At 42.1% G+C, this 19,032-nt stretch overlaps 1 protein-coding gene across 1 annotated transcript in view; it reads right to left on the bottom strand.

Annotated features, from left to right (window-relative positions):
- The window catches only part of LOC144826256 (uncharacterized), a 257,403-nt gene that overhangs the window by 11,177 nt on the left and 227,194 nt on the right, over positions 1-19,032 (bottom strand). The window contains exons 24-25 of the mRNA XM_078684620.1: positions 4,247-4,488; positions 2,634-2,782 (exon numbers count right to left, since the gene is read on the bottom strand). Coding sequence (XP_078540746.1) covers positions 2,650-2,782; positions 4,247-4,488 — 375 coding nt within the window. The 3' untranslated portion in view covers positions 2,634-2,649. The remainder of the gene's footprint in view (positions 1-2,633; positions 2,783-4,246; positions 4,489-19,032) is intronic.

Below are 19,032 nucleotides of genomic sequence, written 5' to 3'. Positions count from 1 at the left end.
AGAAGCTGTTGGTGAAGCAAGAAATTAAAATGGCCATTGTAGTGTCTTGTGAGTTAGCAGTGACGGTTAAATCCATTGTTCTTTTGCTCACCATGCCACCCCAGTTTAGACCCAGCCATATGCAAATCAGTCTTGACCCTGTGCTTCATGGGAACAGTCCAGTCTGAACTTCCAAGCCAGGCCCTCCCTAGACCGGAAACAAGCATCCTGGGACCGGTTTCGGTCATCACCCTGGTCGCCAGTCAGAAGCTGCATTAAATTCAAGGCCATTTGTATAGCCCACGAGGCCCTACACAATACAGGTTCTGAGTTTCTTAGACATGTTTTTGACTGGTACAAACCCAGTAGAATCCTGCTCGTGCATCTGTGGCTAAAAAATGTTGGTTCCCAGATTTCACAGGACAAACTGGAGTGGTAGCAGTTTTGTCACAGGAACGACCACGTTTTGGAACGACCTTCCCGTATATATTAGGGCTTTACCCTCCCTGACTTCAGTTACAAAGCAGCTTAAGACTTGGCTTTTTGATAACTAAAGGTTCATTCTAGTTGTACATGGTTTTAAATAACTAGAACAATAAACATATCTTACTTAGTACTTCGGTATGATCTTGGAACTCTCAGATTTTGGTTTGGCATACAGGTTCAACCCCTTTTCGATACATCACTGGTTTCTGTAGGCAAAAGGGAAGCGAAAGTGCAAATATAAAAATTCTTTATGTACTTTGTGTCAGTCTTCCCATAGGTGTACAATGGAGTGTCACTGCAGACAGGACAGAAAACCACGTTGACTTTCTCTATTAGTGTACACTAATATTTTGAGGCCCAGGCCAATGTCCAAACCTGCAAAGTCCCCTCTGCACCAGGCTACCCCTGTTACTCAGTTACTGGTCTGCGCACGACAGGAGTCTCACACACGCAGCCCTCACACGTGTGCACACATGTTCATTTGTAAACCAGCCAAGTGCCCCTAACCCATACTGCGTCGCAGTGGCCTCATCCTAAAAGGCAGGCACTGGCGGTAAACACGCACAATCAATTTGCCATGTGTTTACCCTGGGTGAGTCACCAGTTTTGATGCTCACCCAAAGTATAAGGGTAAAAAAACAGGTGATCAAAAAGCAAATAATCTGGGCGTATTTAGTGAGCAGAGCCCATGGCCTTAAAGGTAGTTACTTCCATGCAAATCATGGCTGGTGTAAGTAGTTCTGCAAAGCCAAGTGATATCTTAAGATTAGTGAGGGCATAGAATGACACTGAGGAGTGAGGACTGATGTGGCTGCATTTTGAGTGACACATTGTACTTCTAAGTCGCACGCTAAGTGGTGCGTGTGTCCTTGGGTGATGTGATGTCCCCAGAGACGTGGTTCCAACATGCTTCTTGTCTCTGTGCATGGGATCACCTCAGCTTCATAATCGATCCATAAAAGGTGAGTAGAAAGTGACAAAAGTGTTCACTTCACGTACAGCGAGTCAGGATTGTGTGTTTTTTCATTTGTCATCTTCATTTGTGTTTTTTCATCGTCCAACTGCTGTCAGAATATTGGAGATTGAACAATCTGGTCCAGAACTCCGCAGCCAGGTTGTTATGTAAGATCCCTAGGACAGCAAGGATCTCGAAGCACCTCAGAGATCTTCATTGGCTGAAGGTTGAGAATCGGGTCCGGTTTAAGGCCTTGACTTATATGTTCAAGATCAGGGCAGGAACTGCTCCAAAATATCTGCAAAAATTGGTCAGGCTCCATGTTCCTGTACGAAATCTCCGTTCTCTCAATGGAGCAACTTTTGTGGTTCCTAGATTTAAACTGGCCCGAATGGGGGGGAAATCTTTCTCCCATATGGGACCAGTTCTTTGGAACTCCCTCCCCTTAGCCTTACGCAAAGACGACAACTTCGCTAGTTTTAAGAAAAACGTTAAAACTTGGCTGTTTAATAAGTAATTGTGGTCATTGACAGCTGTTGCTCTCTGTGTTTTCGATCTCTTAGCCCTGGCGCCGGGAAACCCTTTGTGGGTACCTGTGCGCATTACAAGTGCAAAAAATAAATAAATAATAAACAATACATAGGAATGTTTCACATATTTCTTCAGCGTTTGGAGCACGCGGAAATAATTAGCGGGTTGCGAAAGGCGCTCTTTATAATATTCTAAGCAGGGTGTGCACCAGGACACACAGAGAAATGTAGATTTACGTCCTGCTTACATACGAGGCTAGAATATGATATGCCAGATGGGAACACAGAGAAACGGGAAGGAACGCAAGCATGCAATGCCAGCCTGGGCCCAGCAAGCGATAAAATAAGGCATTCATCGATTAGGTCATTCATTCTGCTCTGTGGCGTCCTTCTGCCTGCACTATAATGTTCTTGTGGGAGGGTATCCTGTATCAGCCAGAGAGCATCTCCACAGAACGTATCGTCGATCAATGCCGGATATGACGGATGCTGTTACCTGTTACTAACCTGCGGCAGGAGCCGACTTTCTTGCACGCGCGAGGCAGGCACTGCGTAAGGACTCCACAGGGCGGGCACGGGCGGGCACACACACACACACACGTACACCCCTCCCCCCATTTACGTGCAGCATCACAGTTCCCATACTTTATTTCAATGCACTTCGACCACTGCTCAAGGCTTACCGTGTCTGGCCAGCGGTCACGGCACCTCTCGGTTATTTATGTTGACTGGAGCCACACGCCGAACAGGAAGGAAATTTCTCAAAGAGGGGGCCGCCCCATATGTCCTCAATTTGAAACCATTGGAGTAGTCCAGGGGGTGTGAGAGTACACTGCAAGATAATGACAATAGCCATTTGTTAACGTGAAGTAAAAACATCTATTTCCTCTTACGAACGGTTATTATAAACACACAATTGGTTTATTTATTTAACATGGCAAGAAAGATGACTTTTTTTTAACACAGTGGCACGGACGGGTCTCAAACATGCGACGCATGAGTAATTTGATGGTTCATGCAGTCGCTCATAGCCGTGGGTTTGGAGAAATTGATGGACGAGGTGGAGTACATTCAAAGTGAAGCACGAATTATGACAATGCAAGTAAAGATGAGCAGGATGGAAGGTTCTAGAAAGCCCAGAAAATTCCATCTGTCAGGCTTGTGGTTTCAAAATCCGTTAGAGAGCCTAGGGCCTGCCTTCAGGAGGGACTGTAATGGAACGCAGAGGACCGAGCAGATGAAACGAGCGCCAGTAAGACTGGGACAGGAGAGTTCTAGGTGCTGTGAGAAGGTGGAGTGGTGTGTAAAGGCGGATGGCATTATTAGCAAATACACAATTCTCTGCAACACTTTTTGCTTTAAGGAACAATCCCCACTCCCAAGGATCTCCAAGATGTTGCTAACAAATGCACCTGATTTCAATATTTGAGCAGTAGTTTCTGCAACCTTGCCTAGAGACCAGATGGAGACAATTGGAAGATTCTGGCCAGGTGTGGATTTTATATCAGGTGCAAGAGTGCGGGAGGGGATCATTTGTTACAGGAGCTTCCTGGCTGTCTCTTGGTGCCTCACTCTGGAGTATGCCTACTACAAGGGTTATAATTCCAAAAACGAAATCAGAACTGGTTGGATAGATGACTTCGTTGTCAAGCCCCCACAGCTTGACAACAAAGTCATCTATCTAACCTGTTCTCATTTAATTTTTTGAATTATAACCCTGGTTGGCATATTTACCTATGGATAGCTATATTTCCCAAGCCTCCAAGGGTATATTGGGTTTCCCACTTTCGTTTTACTTTACCCTGGAGTAGGCAGCAGCCAGCTAGTGGTGGAGTTGCTGGGTGATCCTAGCTCCTGGGTCACCAGAGTTCTAATGACTAAACCCAGAGGAGGGAGGGATCACTTTTATGGTCCCTCTACAAGTGGACTGGTGGTCTCCACTGTATGAATGTGGTCCTCCTGCCTTGGACCAGCTAGACAGATACCCTGCACAGGTTGAGTAGTAGAAAGAAAGCAGCAGAAAATATCTTGATGAGTAAATAGAGCCACAGGTCTGCGTGGGATGTTTCAGGGCTTGTTAAAAGCGAATGAGATGAAAGCAATGGGCATTGCTGGAATTCTACATAGTGGAGCAATTGTATTTTTTGAACGAAGGACGAGGCTAATTAAGAGAAACAGAACATTAATTGTCTTGTCTCAATAGAATGTGGCATTCGTACTTAGGGCTAAATATTCGCATATCAGTCGAGATAATCTTCAAAGGCTTGCTCTTGGTCCGAGGCATCAATGCACCTACCTCACCCGACTCTCATCGAACAGGTAACGGTTTATATCCATCTCCAGTAGCTTCGGCGTGACAACCATGGCACTGGGCAACACCTGCTTAACATCTGCTGACCCGTAATCTCTGGTTACAGATGGTTTGCCGCTCCAGAACATCTTGGTTGCTCCTCTGGCAGGAAAACTGGTGGGCAATGAGATGCCATGGAGAGTGATACCACAAGAAGTCTTGCCGTTGGTAGGAAGAGGAGGAGATTCCTAAAAACAAAAATGCAGGGAGGTGAATTAACTATCTCCGCCATGTGATTAGCATGTCTAGGGTGTTCAGCTGCTCCAGCTAACGATTCTTAAAACTCTACACACAGATCATCACATTTAAATGTTATGCTTACCCTTCATTTTGGCAACTTGCTGGGTATTATTTACTGAGGTATTCTTTGTTATGCCATAGTCACCCCAAGGAGAACTCTAGTTGACGTACACTTTTTGAAGATAGTTTTTGTTGCATTTCGCTCCCTTTCCATTTTTATATAAAATTGCTGCTCACCGAGAGGAGCCTGGCCTGCAGTCACAAAGCATCCTGCTCTCATGCTTCTCACAGAGAGGGAGCCTGGCCTGCAGTCACCAAGCATCCTGCTCTCTTGCTGCTTACTGAGAGGAGCCTGGCCTGCAGCCACAAAGCATCCTGCTCTCATGCTTCTCACAGAGAGGGAGCCTGGCCTGCAGTCACCAAGCATCCTGCTCTCTTGCTGCTTACTGAGAGGAGCCTGGCCTGCAGCCACAAAGCATCCTGCTCTCATGCTTCTCACAGAGAGGGAGCCTGGCCTGCAGTCACCAAGCATCCTGCTCTCTTGCTGCTTACTGAGAGGAGCCTGGCCTGCAGTTACAAAGCATCCTGCTCTCTTGCTGCTCCCCGAGAAGAGCCTGGCATGCAGTCACCAAGCATCCTGCTCTCATGCTTCTCACCGAGAGGGAGCCTGGCCTGCAGTCACCACGCATCCTGCTCTCTTGCTGCTTACTGAGAGGAGCCTCGCCTGCAGTCACAAAGCATTCTGCTCTCTTGCTACTCACTGAGAGGAGCCTGGCCAGCAGTCACAAAGCATTCTGCTCTCTTGCTACTCACTGAGAGGGATCCTGGCCTGCAGTCACAAAGCATCCTGCTCTCGTGCTGCTCACTGAGAGGGAGCCTCGCCTGCAGTCACAAAGCATCCTGCTCTCTTGCTGCTTACTGAGAGGAGCCTGGCCTGCAGCCACAAAGCATTCTGCTCTCTTGCTACTCACTGAGAGGGATCCTGGCCTGCAGTCACCAAGCATCCTGCTCTCTTGCTGCTTACTGAGAGGAGCCTGGCCTGCAGCCACAAAGCATCCTGCTCGCATGCTTCTCACAGAGAGGGAGCCTGGCCTGCAGTCACCAAGCATCCTGCTCTCTTGCTGCTTACTGAGAGGAGCCTGGCCTGCAGTCACAAAGCATTCTGCTCTCTTGCTACTCAATGAGAGGAGCCTGGCCTGCAGTCACAAAGCATTCTGCTCTCTTGCTACTCACTGAGAGGAGCTTGGCCTGCAGTCACAAAGCATCCTGCTCTCTTGCTACTCAATGAGAGGAGCCTGGCCTGCAGTCACAAAGCATTCTGCTCTCTTGCTACTCACTGAGAGGAGCTTGGCCTGCAGTCACAAAGCATCCTGCTCTCTTGCAACTCACTGAGAGGAGCCTGGCCTGCAGACACAAAGCACCCTGCCCTCTTGCTGCTCACCGAGAGGTAGCCTGGCCTGAAATCACAAAGCATCCTGCTCTCATGCTGCTCACCGAGAGGAGCCTGGCCTGCAGTCACAAAGCATTCTGCTCTCTTGCTACTCAATGAGAGGAGCCTGGCCTGCAGTCACAAAGCATTCTGCTCTCTTGCTACTCAATGAGAGGAGCCTGGCCTGCAGTCACAAAGCATTCTGCTCTCTTGCTACTCACTGAGAGGAGCTTGGCCTGCAGTCACAAAGCATTCTGCTCTCTTGCTACTCAATGAGAGGAGCCTGGCCTGCAGACACAAAGCACCCTGCCCTCTTGCTGCTCACCGAGAGATAGCCTGGCCTGCAGTCACAAAGCATCCTGCTCTCTTGCTGCTCACTGAGAGGAGCCTGGCCTGCAGTCACAAAGCATTCTGCTCTCTTGCTGCTCACCGAGAGGTAGCCTGGCCTGCAGTCACAAAGCATCCTGCTCTCTTGCTGCTCACTGAGAGGAGCCTGGCCTGCAGTCACAAAGCATCCTGCTCTCTTGCTGCTCACCGAGAGGTAGCCTGGCCTGCAGTCACAAAGCATCCTGCTCTCATGCTGCTCACCGAGAGGAGCCTGGCCTGCAGTCACAAAGCATCCTGCTCTCATGCTGCTCACTGAGAGGAGCCTGACCTGCAGTCACCAAGCATCCTGCTCTCTTGCTGCTCACTGAGAGGAGCCTGGCCTGCAGTCACAAAACAGCTCTCTCTTGCTTCTCACTGACAGGGAGCCTAGTCTGCAGTCACAAAGTATTCTGCTCTCTTGCTACTCACTGAGAGGAGCCTGGCCTGCAGCCACAAAGCATCCTGCTCTAGAGAACGTTTCCACTGCATTTGGGCACCTAATGATGAGGCTTATGTTTTAAAGAGCAGTGTTTTGCTACATCACTCTGCTCGCCTGTTTTCTGACATGATCTGGGATGGGCACTGAGCCTGTATTTTCTTTCTGGAGAAAGTTAGTGTTTTTGTTTTCTGGATAAATGGAAGGAGAGGTTACATTGACGGACAGACAGTAAACTGATTTCGGATAAACCGTTAACATTAATGTTTAAGTTGTAAAGCGCTCTGATATCCTCCGGGATCAACTTTGAGCTATATAAAACTTCATAAATAAATAAATAAATAAATCTTGCTGCTCACTGAGAGGAGCCTGGCCTGCAGCCACAAAGCATCCTGCTCTCGTGCTGCTCACCATGAGGGAGCCTGGCCTGCAGTCACCAAGCATCCTGCTCTCTTGCTGATCACTGAGAGGAGCCTGTTCTGCAGTCACAAAGCATCCTGCTCTCATGCTGCTCATCGAGAGAAAGACTGGCCTGAAGTCACAAAGCATCCTGCTCTCGTGCTGCTCACCATGAGGGAGCCTGGCCTGCAGTCACAAAGCATCCTGCTCTCGTGCTGCTCACCATGAGGGAGCCTGGCCTGCAGTCACAAAGCATCCTGCTCTCTTGCTGCTCACCGAGAGGAGCCTGGCCTGCAGTCACCAAGCATCCTGCTCTCTTGCTGCTCACTGAGAGGAGCCTGGCCTGCAGACACAAAGCACCCTGCCCTCTTGCTGCTCACCGAGAGGTAGCCTGGCCTGCAGTCACAAAGCATCCTGCTATCTTGCTGCTCACCGAGAGGAGCCTGGCCTGCAGTCACCAAGCATCCTGCTCTCTTGCTGCTCACTGAGAGGAGCCTGGCCTGCAGTCACCAAGCATCCTGCTCTCTTGCTGCTCACCGAGAGGAGCCTGGCCTGCAGTCACCAAGCATCCTGCTCTCTTGCTGCTCACTGAGAGGAGCCTGGCCTGCAGTCACAAAGCATCCTGCTCTCTTGCAACTCACCGAGAGGAAGCCTGGCCTGCAGTCACAAAGCATCCTGCTCTCTTGCTACTCACTGAGAGGAGCCTGGCCTGCAGTCACAAAGCATCCTGCTCTCTTGCAACTCACCGAGAGGAAGCCTGGCCTGCAGCTGCATATGGAGCAGTGGAGGTCTGGCCTTAGCATTCAATCTTTCCAATAAAAAATCACCACAGAAACTGGTCTACAATATGCATTCTCTTCCTGCATGATGCTGATAAATCACCATCTTACAGACCAGGAATCAATTTGAAGAAAGGGGAGGGATGAATGTTACATCAGGAAGATGGTCCTGCACAGAAGAAAGTCGGGACCCAAATGTTCAATCCAAGTTAAATATATTACATGAACTCCTTATTAGAAACAATGACTTTTCTATCTCTGCCTCCCTCAACTACTTCCTGTCGCCCACTTTCTCCCACTCAGTGTATTCCAAGATGCATCATAATATTTCAAGGCTCAGCAGGGAACTCACTGGAACACAGGACAGATTAGAACACTCCCCACTCCTTACTACACAACAGAGCAACAGAAAACGGCAGATTAAGAACTAGGAACACTCCAATTCTACCACAGTGATACAGAGTTCTTACTTTGCCATAGTACTTGCACATTTGGAGGATTTCCCACAAGTTCAGATATTATTGAAAATTTACCACTGATGTGGAAGCGGATGTGGAGCGTACACGTCTGCCATGCAAAAGGAAATGCAGGGATACGTTGTGGCTTATGGGCGACAGGCACACATGTACATATACCAGGCAAATCTGAAACACTCTTGCCAGTATTAGCTTATTCTCAAACAAATGGTGAATTGGTTCCTATCTGTGTGAAAAAACCTCTCATAGCAGGTTGGTTGAACTTGGGGTTATATTTGCCTTGTGAGGAGCGGTCTTTGTGTACAATGCCACCCGCCCCATGCTCTCCTCCATGCGGCCCTCTTTCTGCTGACTGGCTGTGGGCCGCTCAGGTAACAGCTGTCAATCATGAATAGGGTGCAAAAGCACTACCTATGAAGGCCCTATATCACACTACTGGCCCGCTCCCAGAGTGTCTTCACCAATGTGGTCGGTGGGGCTAAAATCAACTGTGCTGCTCTGCTGTGTGCCTTTATTTCAGTCTCTGTGACATCACCAATGAGGAGGACATCAAGGCACAGGAATCTGAGGAGGAAGACACTGGGCCTGACCAGCCCTGACACGTGGTGAGTTAAGGAGGCCTTTCTAGACCTCACACCCCTTTATTGCCCGCCTGGCCCGCCGTAACTTTGTCTGTGTGCCAGCACCTTCTCAGCCCTGCCTTTGCCACTTTATCGAGCCCTGATGAAGTGCCATAATAAAAAGCAAGAACTCATTAAGCTGCTAGGGCCCACATAATATTGTCCTGAGTGCCCCATTCAGACTATCTGCAGAAGCAAAACTAAGTAGTAATTGATGGGAGGGAGGACAAATGCATTTTAGTTCTCTGCAGAAAAAAATGGGCCAGCAGGTACATCAAAGCCTTCACCGCAGAGTAGGTCTATCTGGAAGGAATTAAACATCTTGCTGGGAGAGGAAGAGACTGGGGGGCAGGATCTCCATAACTTAATTCAGTTCACACTGCCTGGCATGCCTGTTAAGTAATACTCCAGAGTATTCGTAGATTAAATGATTTATTGTTATAGTCAGGATACCAACGGAGCTTCTTTCCTCCGTCATTCTCTCTGGTCAGCTGCTTGAAGTAATGCAGTATGACCAGTTAGAACAACTGACGAGAAGGAATGCTCACTACAAATAATAACATTCTGCATATGACATATTGGCTCGTGTAGCAACACGAGAACACATTACTTGAACAAATTCCTTAAAGGTACATAACACAACACATCTTCCCCTTAATACAAAATAAAATACAATTGATAAAAAAAACATTAATCAGATGAACTAGATGAACTATCACAAACAAAATCTTTTAACCATACAGGTTTGGATCTAATTCTCACAGATCGATCAACATTAATATTATCTTGAGACGCATCAAGAGATGATGTTATACCCTCTGGAATAGGAATACAGGAATCACCATTGACAACATTTTCATCATTTTGAATACTATTAGAAAGATCTATATTTCCCATTTCGTTGGAAACACCTATATTGTCTGATCCCATGGATGTTACCTCTGCACAACCATCCGATGTCATAGATGTTCCAGCAGCACCACTCGTCCCACAACCATATGTTCCATCATCTTGATTTTTAATGAGGTCATCCTCAATGATAAAATGTTGAAAATTCTTTCTAGACAAACCTGAATTTCCTGTATTATTGTACAAACTTATTTCACTCTTGAGAACTTCAATGCGTTTTAAATTCCACACTTTCCCATCACTTAGGCGGACCGCATTTCTAAAAATGTTTACAACTTTTAATGGTTCTGAAAATTGACTCTCACCTTTTTTTTTTACCTTCCACGGTTTTTTAACTTTGACCCAAGAACCAATATTGATATTGCAAAATTTCACATTGTGTTTCAAGTCATATATCTTCTTGTTCCTCAAATGTTTCTCTTTTATTCTGTCTCTTAACTCTTCTAAAGGAATCAAAGGTTTTTCACATGAAATCATCCATTCTGGATTAAACTTTGTACGTACAGATTTTCCTCTCATAACCTCAAAGGGTGAAGTACCTAAAACTTCATGAGGTGAAGTTCTATACGTCCAAATGGTCTTAAATAACTGTAACTCCCAGTCACAATCTTTACTCACAGCCCCTTGTATAGCATTTTGTAGTACCCTGTTGAATCTTTCAATCATACCGTTACTACTTGGATTATATAGAGACGTTGTGCAATGTCCTATGCCAACCTTCTTAAAATAATCTTTAGCAATATTTGAAGTAAACTGTACACCATTGTCACTAATCAATAATACAGGTAAACCTTCCCCAACAAAAACACAATCCAGAAAATTTATTACAACTTTAGAAGTGATTTTTTCAACTGCTTTCAAAACTGGCCATCTAGAAAACAGATCAATAACATATAAAACATACTTGTTGTGTGCTCCTATAGGCCCCATTATGTCAATGGCAACCGTGTGCCAAGGTGCTTTAGGAATAATGGGCTCCGCCATAGCTGGTTTCAAAGTTATTAAGGTTTTATCAGAATTAGCACACCACACACAATTCCAAATGATCCTTTCAACAAACAAATCCATTCCCGGCCACCAAAACCATTGCTTAACTTTTTGCTTAGTTTTCACTATACCACAGTGACCTTCATGACACATCTCAACAATTTCTTTTTTATAATATGAAGGAGGAATAACCTTTCCATTTCGTATAATGTTGCCATTCAATATAGAAAGTTCATCACAAATCTCCCACAATTGCTTCAACTCATCTGATAAACCTTGTTTATTAGGCCATCCCTTGGAGATGAAAGAAGATAATTCAGTCAAAACAAAATCTTTCTTATAAGCCGATTCCCAATCACTCCTATCAATACAAGGTAAACCATGATCATGAACTAAAGCAACCTGAATATTCTCCCATTCATGATCCGAACTATCCAAAAGATTGATTGGCATTCGTGAAAGAAAATCTGCTACTACATTTTCCTTACCAGGCACGTAAATAACTTTGTAAATATAGTCCTGTAACCTTAAAGACATTCTGGCTATTCTGGGTGAAGCATTAAATAGACCTTCAGAAGTCAATAACCTAACTAGAGGTTTGTGGTCAGTTCTGAGCGTGCAAGGTTTTCCCCAAACATAAGCCCTAAAATGCTCCAGGGATCAAATGCAGGCTAAAGATTATTTTTCTATCACAGAACAATTTTCCTCAGTAGTGGACAAAGAACGGGAGGCATAAGCAATTATATACTCCTTTTCATCCGAATCTACCTGTGAAAGTACCTCACCTAACCCTTATTACTTGCATCCACAGTTATTACATTGTCCAATTCCGGGTCAAAAGAGCTTAAAGCTGGAGCTATTGCAATCTCACATTTAATGTTCTCAAATTCCTCTTTACACTCAGCAGACCACACAAACTTAGATTTCTTCTTTAACAATTGTCTGATATTAAAAATTTTGCTCGAGAAATCCTTTACAAACTTCGAGTAAAATTCAACCAGACCCACAAAAGATCTTACTTCATCTTTATTACTAGGATTCGGAGCATTAATCACTGAATTCACCAGGGAGGGTTTAGTGGAAATCCCTTCTCCACTAATAACATGTCCGAGGTAAGTAATTGATCTCACACCAAACTTGCATTTAGAATGCTCCACAGTCAAACCTTTTTTTTTCCAAAACAGTTGAAACTTCTTTCAAGATGTTATCATGTACCGCTTTATCTTTTCCAAATACAAGAATATCATCTTGGAAACATCTCACGTTATCAAATTTACTGAATAATTGATGCATTAATCTTTGAAAGATAGCGGCAGCAGATGCTAAACCGAATGGTAGTCTCTTATATTGGAAACAACCCGAGGGGGTAATAAATGCAGGTAAAGATTTGCTTTTATCAGTGAGTGGGATCTGATGGTAAGCGGCTGACAAATCTATCGTTGAAAACCAACTTGCATCCTTAATCAAACTTGACATTTCTGAAATCTTAGGCAACGGAACCTTATCAACTATGATATTGTTATTCAAATGCCTTAAATGAATGCAAAGTCTCAATTTTCCATTGCTGCGTCGAGCCACTACAATGGGAGAAATCCATTGTGATGACTCGATAGGTTCAATGATATCCGCTTGAACAAGTTTTTGAAGTTCCAGCTCAACTTCTTTTCTTAACACAATGGGAATGTTCCTCACCTTGTGCACTTTTGGACATGCATCTGGTTTCAAAACAATTTGATGTTTGAAATCATTTAGTCTTCCAATATTTTTTTTTTAAGACATTTGGGTAAACATTCAAAATTTCCTTACAAAAATCTGAATTGTCATCTAGTAGCATCACTGGATCCTCACTATTAGGATTAAGTATTATCCCTAGACTCCCCTGATCAATCCATCCCAGTATAGACGGACCTTTCCTTGAGATATACAATTTTCCATAGGCCTCTCTTCCTTTAAATGTAAAGAGAAGAGGTCTATACTCAACTATATCAATTTTCTCATTAGAAAACCCTACTGGTCGAATATCTGATGGCAATAATTCATTACCCAGTTTCTTAACAAACATACTTTTCCAAATAGCCTCATTGACTATAGTATATGGAGAACCGGAATCCGCATATATTTGGACGTCAACACCACCTAAGGAAAGTAGACAAAGAGGTTTCTTTCTGTTATTTTCCTTGTCAGTGATGTTTAACAAAAAAAATTCTCTTGAATTCCCAGCATCCTTATCTTCTAAAAGAGTATTAAACGAGATTTTTTTAACTGAGTTATCATCTTCGCTAGAACTAGTAAAATTTTCATCATCTACACATTTCACCTTAACCGATTTTTTCCTGTAACAAACTTTTGCAAAATGACCTACGATGTTACAATTTGAACATTTATGCTTTAGGGCAGGACAACTTTTGCTGTTAGCCAGATGTGAACTACTTCCACAGCGAAAACATTTTAAACCCTCCTTTTCCGTAGGAGGATCACGTTTAGTACTCTTTACATTAGACTTCTTATATTTTTCAGACGATTTCTCTCTGATTTTACTGACGACACTTTCGCTCTTATCCTCAGACTTATTATCTTTCTTTAGAGCTTTAGCACTTCTGCTTGAAAGTTCTGCTTTTCTCACTAGCGCTAAAATATCTTTTAATTCTGAGTCACCATTAATCCACAAACGGTCTTGAATGGAAGCATCACTAGCATGCATAACAACTTCATCTCTTATTAATTGGTCTTCTAAATGATCAAATTTGCAATCCTCAGCTATTAATCTTAAAGCTGAGACATACTCGTCGATGGTCTCGTTAGACTCTTGTATTCTATGAAAAAACTTGTATCTCGTTATGCCAATGCAAACTTTCGGTGAGAAATGATTATCAAAGTCTTTCAAAATAATCGTAAATTCATCCATATCACCACTAACTGTAGTCTTTTGCATTTTTTCATAAGTTTTTAAACCAGCTAGGCCAAGAGAGTATAGAAAAAGAATCTTTTTCCTTTCTGTACTCATTTTTTTGTCGACATCAATAGCCTTTATAAAGTTTAAAAAATATGCCTGCCATTCTAACCACTTAATAGGAGGCTCACAACCAGAAGACCAGAAAGGAGATGGATTTTGAATAGTAAAGTTTTGTTGAGCAGCCATCTCACAATTAAATTACTATTTTCCTTTGTAAAGAAAAAAAACAACATTTTTTTTTAGATTGTTTAAAATTATCAAATGAGAAAAAATTGTACCTTAAATCCTTATAAATTTCTTTCTAGGAACTGAAGAAAGCGAAAATATAGTTGAATATATTAAATAGTAACTTTCAAATGAGAATAGACTTTCACTCGACTTCCGATGACTAAATCTTTCGAAATCAACAAAATCCAAGATGGAGGCACGTCGCTTGACCTCAGCGTGACCTCGCGTACGTCATTTACGTCAGCACAGGTCAGGAAGCTCATGTGCACGTAACGTACCGCGGAAGAAATCACTTGAGGAGACGGTCAAAAGCTGCAGGGATTCTGTGTCTCGAGCGCGCACTTTAAAAGATGCCGCTATGTTGAAAAAGCCGGTGAGAATCTTTTCCACAAAATAGTAAAATGCTCATACGTTACCAATTTCAATAAAAGTTGTACGAGGGCCAAGAACGATAGACTTCCAAACAATTTCCTTCGAAATAAATTTTAACGAAATGCATTAAAAATCTTGTAAAGTTCTTGTGGGATCCTCCGTTGGCAAGAAATCGTCGCCAATGTGTTAAGTAATACTCCAGAGTATTCGTAGATTAAATTATTTATTGTTATAGTCAGGATACCAACGGAGCTTCTTTCCTCAGTCCTTCTCTCTGGTCAGCTGCTTGAAGTAATGCAGTATGACCAGTTAGAACAACTGACGAGAAAGGAATGCTCACTACAAATAATAACATTCTGCATATGACATATTGGCTCGTGTAGCAACACGAGAACACATTACTTGAACAAATTCCTTAAAGGTACATAACACAACACATCTTCCCCTTAATACAAAATAAAATACAATTGATAATAAAAACATTAATCAGATGAACTAGATGAACTATCACAAACAAAATCTTTTAACCATACAGGTTTGGATCTAATTCTCACAGATCGATCAACATTAATATTATCTTGAGACGCATCAAGAGATGATGTTATACCCTCTGGAATAGGAACACAGGAATCACCATTGACAACATTTTCATCATTTTGAATACTATTAGAAAGATCTATATTTCCCATTTCGTTGGAAACACCTATATTGTCTGATCCCATGGATGTTACCTCTGCACAACCATCCGATGTCATAGATGTTCCAGCAGCACCACTCGTCCCACAACCATATGTTCCATCATCTTGATTTTTAATGAGGTCATCCTCAATGATAAAATGTTGAAAATTCTTTCTAGACAAACCTGAATTTCCTGTATTATTGTACAAACTTATTTCACTCTTGAGAACTTCAATGCGTTTTAAATTCCACACTTTCCCATCACTTAGGCGGACCGCATTTCTAAAAATGTTTACAACTTTTAATGGTTCTGAAAATTGACTCTCACCTTTTTTTATACCTTCCACGGTTTTTTAACTTTGACCCAAGAACCAATATTGATATTGCAAAATTTCACATTGTGTTTCAAGTCATATATCTTCTTGTTCCTCAAATGTTTCTCTTTTATTCTGTCTCTTAACTCTTCTAAAGGAATCAAAGGTTTTTCACATGAAATCATCCATTCTGGATTAAACTTTGTACGTACAGATTTTCCTCTCATAACCTCAAAGGGTGAAGTACCTAAAACTTCATGAGGTGAAGTTCTATACGTCCAAATGGTCTTAAATAACTGTAACTCCCAGTCACAATCATTACTCACAGCCCCTTGTATAGCATTTTGTAGTACCCTGTTGAATCTTTCAATCATACCGTTACTACTTGGATTATATAGAGACGTTGTGCAATGTCCTATGCCAACCTTCTTAAAATAATCTTTAGCAATATTTGAAGTAAACTGTACACCATTGTCACTAATCAATAATACAGGTAAACCTTCCCCAACAAAAACACAATCCAGAAAATTTATTACAACTTTAGAAGTGATTTTTTCAACTGCTTTCAAAACTGGCCATCTAGAAAACAGATCAATAACATATAAAACATACTTGTTGTGTGCTCCTATAGGCCCCATTATGTCAATGGCAACCGTGTGCCAAGGTGCTTTAGGAATAATGGGCTCCGCCATAGCTGGTTTCAAAGTTATTAAGGTTTTATCAGAATTAGCACACCACACACAATTCCAAATGATCCTTTCAACAAACAAATCCATTCCCGGCCACCAAAACCATTGCTTAACTTTTTGCTTAGTTTTCACTATACCACAGTGACCTTCATGACACATCTCAACAATTTCTTTTTTATAATATGAAGGAGGAATAACCTTTCCATTTCGTATAATGTTGCCATTCAATATAGAAAGTTCATCACAAATCTCCCACAATTGCTTCAACTCATCTGATAAACCTTGTTTATTAGGCCATCCCTTGGAGATGAAAGAAGATAATTCAGTCAAAACAAAATCTTTCTTATAAGCCGATTCCCAATCACTCCTATCAATACAAGGTAAACCATGATCATGAACTAAAGCAACCTGAATATTCTCCCATTCATGATCCGAACTATCCAAAAGATTGATTGGCATTCGTGAAAGAAAATCTGCTACTACATTTTCCTTACCAGGCACGTAAATAACTTTGTAAATATAGTCCTGTAACCTTAAAGACATTCTGGCTATTCTGGGTGAAGCATTAAATAGACCTTCAGAAGTCAATAACCTAACTAGAGGTTTGTGGTCAGTTCTGAGCGTGCAAGGTTTTCCCCAAACATAAGCCCTAAAATGCTCCAGGGATCAAATGCAGGCTAAAGATTATTTTTCTATCACAGAACAATTTTCCTCAGTAGTGGACAAAGAACGGGAGGCATAAGCAATTATATACTCCTTTTCATCCGAATCTACCTGTGAAAGTACCTCACCTAACCCTTATTACTTGCATCCACAGTTATTACATTGTCCAATTCCGGGTCAAAAGAGCTTAAAGCTGGAGCTATTGCAATCTCACATTTAATGTTCTCAAATTCCTCTTTACACTCAGCAGACCACACAAACTTAGATTTCTTCTTTAACAATTGTCTGATATTAAAAATTTTGCTCGAGAAATCCTTTACAAACTTCGGGTAAAATTCAACCAGACCCACAAAAGATCTTACTTCATCTTTATTACTAGGATTCGGAGCATTAATCACTGAATTCACCAGGGAGGGTTTAGTGGAAATCCCTTCTCCACTAATAACATGTCCGAGGTAAGTAATTGATCTCACACCAAACTTGCATTTAGAATGCTCCACAGTCAAACTTTTTTTTTCCAAAACAGTTGAAACTTCTTTCAAGATGTTATCATGTACCGCTTTATCTTTTCCAAATACAAGAATATCATCTTGGAAACATCTCACGTTATCAAATTTACTGAATAATTGATGCATTAATCTTTGAAAGATAGCGGCAGCAGATGCTAAACCGAATGGTAGTCTCTTATATTGGAAACAACCCGAGGGGGTAATAAATGCAGGTAAAGATTTGCTTTTATCAGTGAGTGGGATCTGATGGTAAGCGGCTGACAAATCTATCGTTGAAAACCAACTTGCATCCTTAATCAAACTTGACATTTCTGAAATCTTAGGCAACGGAACCTTATCAACTACGATATTGTTATTCAAATGCCTTAAATGAATGCAAAGTCTCAATTTTCCATTGCTGCGTCGAGCCACCACAATGGGAGAAATCCATTGTGATGACTCGATAGGTTCAATGATATCCGCTTGAACAAGTTTTTGAAGTTCCAGCTCAACTTCTTTTCTTAACACAATGGGAATGTTCCTCACCTTGTGCACTTTTGGACATGCATCTGGTTTCAAAACAATTTGATGTTTGAAATCATTTAGTCTTCCAATATTTTTTTTTTAAGACATTTGGGTAAACATTCAAAATTTCCTTACAAAAATCTGAATTGTCATCTAGTAGCATCACTGGATCCTCACTATTAGGATTAAGTATTATCCCTAGACTCCCCTGATCAATCCATCCCAGTATAGACGGACCTTTCCTTGAGATATACAATTTTCCATAGGCCTCTCTTCCTTTAAATGTAAAGAGAAGAGGTCTATACTCAACTATATCAATTTTCTCATTAGAAAACCCTACTGGTCGAATATCTGATGGCAATAATTCATTACCCAGTTTCTTAACAAACATACTTTTCCAAATAGCCTCATTGACTATAGTATATGGAGAACCGGAATCCGCATATATTTGGACGTCAACACCACCTAAGGAAAGTAGACAAAGAGGTTTCTTTCTGTTATTTTCCTTGTCAGTGATGTTTAACAAAAAAAATTCTCTTGAATTCCCAGCATCCTTATCTTCTAAAAGAGTATTAAACGAGATTTTTTTAACTGAGTTATCATCTTCGCTAGAACTAGTAAAATTTTCATCATCTACACATTTCACCTTAACCGATTTTTTCCTGTAACAAACTTTTGCAAAATGACCTACGATGTTACAATTTGAACATTTATGCTTTAGGGCAGGACAACTTTTGCTGTTAGCCAGATGTGAACTACTTCCACAGCGAAAACATTTTAAACCCTCCTTTTCCGTAGGAGGATCACGTTTAGTACTCTTTACATTAGACTTCTTATATTTTTCAGACGATTTCTCTCTGATTTTACTGACGACACTTTCGCTCTTATCCTCAGACTTATTATCTTTCTTTAGAGCTTTAGCACTTCTGCTTGAAAGTTCTGCTTTTCTCACTAGCGCTAAAATATCTTTTAATTCTGAGTCACCATTAATCCACAAACGGTCTTGAATGGAAGCATCACTAGCATGCATAACAACTTCATCTCTTATTAATTGGTCTTCTAAATGATCAAATTTGCAATCCTCAGCTATTAATCTTAAAGCTGAGACATACTCGTCGATGGTCTCGTTAGACTCTTGTATTCTATGAAAAAACTTGTATCTCGTTATGCCAATGCAAACT

This window comes from Lissotriton helveticus, chromosome 3_2, assembly GCF_964261635.1.
Source record: "Lissotriton helveticus chromosome 3_2, aLisHel1.1, whole genome shotgun sequence".
Taxonomy (NCBI): Eukaryota; Metazoa; Chordata; class Amphibia; order Caudata; family Salamandridae; genus Lissotriton; species Lissotriton helveticus.
Note: the sequence above shows the minus strand (reverse complement) of the source record. Positions and strands in the feature narration are given on the sequence as shown.